General features: G+C 32.2%; 1 protein-coding gene across 1 annotated transcript; it reads right to left on the reverse strand.

The window, feature by feature from the left end:
- Positions 1–2,765: 2,765 nt before the first annotated feature.
- LOC131874531 (WUSCHEL-related homeobox 8-like) lies at positions 2,766–3,842 on the reverse strand. The gene is made up of 4 exons (XM_059217961.1): positions 3,703–3,842; positions 3,349–3,561; positions 3,115–3,194; positions 2,766–3,011 (listed from the first exon to the last, which is right to left on the reverse strand). Exons 1-4 carry the CDS (start codon positions 3,722–3,724, stop codon positions 2,904–2,906), a joined length of 423 nt encoding a protein of 140 aa, XP_059073944.1. The 5' UTR covers positions 3,725–3,842; the 3' UTR covers positions 2,766–2,903.
- Between the last annotated feature and the right edge of the window lie 233 nt (positions 3,843–4,075).

Raw genomic sequence — 4,075 nt, forward strand, 5'->3', positions numbered from 1 at the left:
GTTTTTTTTATTTTGCAATAGAAGGCAAAAACACTAAAATGAAGAAAGCATGGTCAATTTTCAAGTCTGGAGTGAGGAAGGAGAATAATCTGGACAAGTTTGAGGAGTTCATGCAAGAAAGTAAGGAGCTTTGGCTAGATGATATGGTGGAGAGGCTTGTGGTAATGGGCAAGAGTATAGCTTACCTCTATCACTGATTGTCATTTTTCTTTGCAGTAAGTAATATGGCTCTTCCAGTATACTATGCAATTTTTCTTTTTGAATCAATATATGGGTACTGCCTCCTTAGACAGATGTTAACAAATATATATATATATATATATATATATATATATATATATATATATATATATATATATATATATATATATATATAATACTATTAAATATTATAATTTTATATTATTAAATATATTTATTATTAAATATATTTATTATTAAATATATTTATTATTAAATATGTTCAATGTCTAATATTAAATAATAATTATGAGTAATATTCATAATATTATTATAACATGTATTTAATAATATTTAATATTATAATATTAATGTTAAATGATTATTTCAGCAATTAATTAATTAAAATAAGTATTAAGATTCTAAAAAACACACTTGCTACTAAAATTATGAGCCTTTTGATGAAACATTGCAATGTCTTAATCAAATTTATTTTCTTCTTTGTCTTGTAACAAAACTTAAAGAATGATATTTTACATTGAACAAAGCAATTAATAATTACAAAATTGAAACTATATAACATTTTTACAATAGTTAAACTTACTCTTAAAAAGAAATAAACAAAACTATATGCCTTGTATAACTTATTCTTTAATCTGCTGTACCTCATAATTATTTAATTATATTTACTCTAATAAGATGATCTTATGAAAATAATCAAATGTAACAATAGCAAATCTCAACTGGCTCAATCTTATCGACACTCTTCAAACTTCATTTCACTGAACCCATGACACGTCCCAGTTAAAGTACAATACTAAATATATTAAAATCTAAAAAAGTAGCCACCAGTCACGCTCTGTTGCAATTTGTCACCGCCTCCAAAAGCTACAATCTTAATATTGTTTGTCCCGTTTCATTTACCAACGTTTTCATTAGATTACAGCAATATACAGATCTTTGACCTAAATTACATCTACCACGCCTGACACACTCGGGAATGGGCTAAAAAAGGATCAACCTATTGTATTTCTCAATGGGAATGACAGACACTCGTGCATCAACCTAGTATTGGAAATAGAAAACAAAGAATGCTCTATTGCGCAGCAACCTAGAAACATGCAACCGGAGCCTTCTTCCATACTCTACCAAATGTTTCACTATTACGCCACCTAAAAATTTAGGTGTTTCCTTTTTTTATATGTTACTGTATTTCTCAATGGTGGGTATGGAATCAGGCAGGCTGGTTTTAATGTGAATTTCAAAAATAGAAGCAGGGATGCTAGTGCATGGCTGTAACAGTTGGCCTTCATTGGGGAGATTGTTGGGAATGTGAAGTCCAACAGTCACATGACCCTTCGCGTTCTCCCAATTGTTCATTTCATATCTGAATATGATTATATAATGGCTGTGTGCAGCTCATGTATTGAAGTTGATTAATAGAAGTTATTCCCTGTTTTGACTGTAGATGTAGGCATATTTGCGGAACCACGATAAATCGTGTGTTGTCTCTTCTTATTGCTTTTCTGTTTCTGTTATTGTTTTCTCTGCTCTTTCTAATCTTGACAATTACGCCACCTAAAAATTTAAGTGTTTCCTTTTTTTTCACATGTTACTGTATTTCTCAATGTTGGATATGGATCAACCCAGAAACTACGAACCATTTGTCATGCTCTACAATCTGAATTGAATACACAAGATTATCAACACTCTCCAAAAGCTGCTCTATTCGCCGCCTTCAAAAGCTGCCATCTTATTATTGTTTGTCACCTTTCATTTACTAGCAAAGATCTTTGACCTAAACAAAATCCACCACGCGTGACACACTCTACTCGGGAATGGGAGAAAAAGGATGCTCGTGCATCAACCTAGTATTGGAAATAGAGAAAAAAACGATGTTCATTATGTGCAATAAAAACCTTCTTCCATTCTCTACCAGATGCCTCTCGGCCCTTCCCAATACTCGCAGTGAACCGTTATGCAATTTGTCACCGCTTTTGACATTAAAAGCTACCATCTTATTGTTTGCCCCCTTTCATTTACTAAGGTTTCCATTGAATCACAGCAGTACAAAGAGTTTTAACCTAAATAAAATCCCCTTAATGTTAGAATTGGAATGCTTCCATAATCTACCAGAAACGTGCTGCAGAAAGCCTCTTCTTCCATACTCTCACTGTATTTCTCCATGCTTCCATAACAACACCTTAAAATTTGGGTATTCCTTTTTTTATGCTTAGATTATGTTACATAATCTCACTGTATTTCTCCATGGTTGGTTATGGAAGTTTTCAGAAATGCTAAAAGGAATTTTAGTTTTAGTTAGACACGAATGAAAGTAGAAAAATGAAACAATCTCTTTCAAAAGACACCGACTCTTCGGGATATTGATTACATCTAATAGATCCAAAATGCCATTGTTCACCATATGAATAATGTATTTATCTAAGCATTGAAGAATTTGCTGCGTGTTTTTCAAACCATAAATAGGAATGAAAAATATTTGTAAAAAAAAATTATTCATTGAGATCAACGGCAATTTTCAGCTATGCAAAAATTGTCGCAAAAGCTAATCTTGAAAACCCTTATAAATTAATCAACTGTCAATAAAGATTAGCCAGTGTTAGACATTCACAAAAGCTAATGTTGCAGATACAATTGCATTTTCTCCACCCTAAAAAACCCAATAATCAGTTGCCAAAAATCTCATAAAGTTTCTTCGGCTGTTAAGAACTTCCTCCTTTATCAGGATGTAAAGGAAATAATTGCAAAGTTGCTAATTCGGAAACATCTGTTGGTGAATTCCTCTGAAACCGTCCACTCTCTTCTTCTTCCTGCATACGCATGAATGTGAGTTAACATATATGAAATTTTATAAGGCAATGATTTTTTCTACAAACTCTTAAATGTATCGGAACAAGGAATTATAATCCTTACCTTTAAAAATATTTCGTTAGCTTCCTTTGGTCCGAATACAGATGATTTAGTAGTACCATAGATTGGAGTACGTTTGGAAACTGAAAAATATATGCCTATCATTAGGATTGTATAGAAAAGGAGAAAAAAAAACTAAACAGATTACATTTGAGATAACGTGTAAAGCCATTACTTTCTTTCCAGATTTATAATAGTCTGTACATATTGCCCAAGTAATTAAAAAAAAACACATACTACAAAGCTTGTTTCGATTATTTGCATTTTGAAACCAATAGAAAACATTTCTTTGTTCCACTCTGCCATATTGTTGTAGCACAGCAGTAATCTGAGCTATCCGTTCCCTTCTTGTGTTTTTGGTTCCAGTAGCAAATATGGACTCTAATATCCGCCTTTGTTCTAAATTTGGCTTCCATCTTTTGGGCAGGTGTCCATTGCTTGTGCTCTCCACTACATTCCAGGAACAAACCCATTTAGGCACTATAGTAGAAAGAAGTATAGAGGGAAAACACAAAAAGATAAAAAGACGGTGATTGTAATGTCAAAAATGGGAAAAAATTGATTTCAAAACTGAAAGGCTCATTCACTTACCCATAGACTTGCCTTGATCCATTTAAATCTTTTTTCACTATCGCAACCCTGCAACACAAAATTTCTGAACTTGCTCTCTGATCTTAGCTCACAAGATTGCACCTTCTAGACCACTCAAACAAGTGAAGGGATTGCCAAAGAGGAGGAGAGATTGGAGAAAATGGATCTATGGAACAAATTAAATAGGTGAATGGATAAATGGAAATTTTCAAAGTCGGTGATCTAATCCATCCAATAGTTAATTAGGATCTAATCCATCTAATAGTTAATTAAGACACTAAGAGAAATATGATTTAATTTTAAAGATGAATCTATAATTTCAATTTTCAAAGAGTTGTTTCTATAATGTTCCAATAAACTTCACCTCTCATCT

Source organism: Cryptomeria japonica, chromosome 3 (assembly GCF_030272615.1).
Source record: "Cryptomeria japonica chromosome 3, Sugi_1.0, whole genome shotgun sequence".
NCBI classification, from domain to species: domain Eukaryota; kingdom Viridiplantae; phylum Streptophyta; class Pinopsida; order Cupressales; family Cupressaceae; genus Cryptomeria; species Cryptomeria japonica.

Bases quoted from the DNA above. Each gene is read 5' to 3' on its own strand.
- LOC131874531 (XM_059217961.1), bottom strand. From the start codon at position 3,724: ATGGATCAAGGCAAGTCTATGG. The intron at 3,562-3,702 runs GTAAGTGAATGA...CCTGGAATGTAG, and splicing joins GGATCAAGGCAAGTCTATGG to TGGAGAGCACAAGCAATGGA. The intron at 3,012-3,114 runs GTAAGGATTATA...ATGCGTATGCAG, and splicing joins CTAACGAAATATTTTTAAAG to GAAGAAGAAGAGAGTGGACG.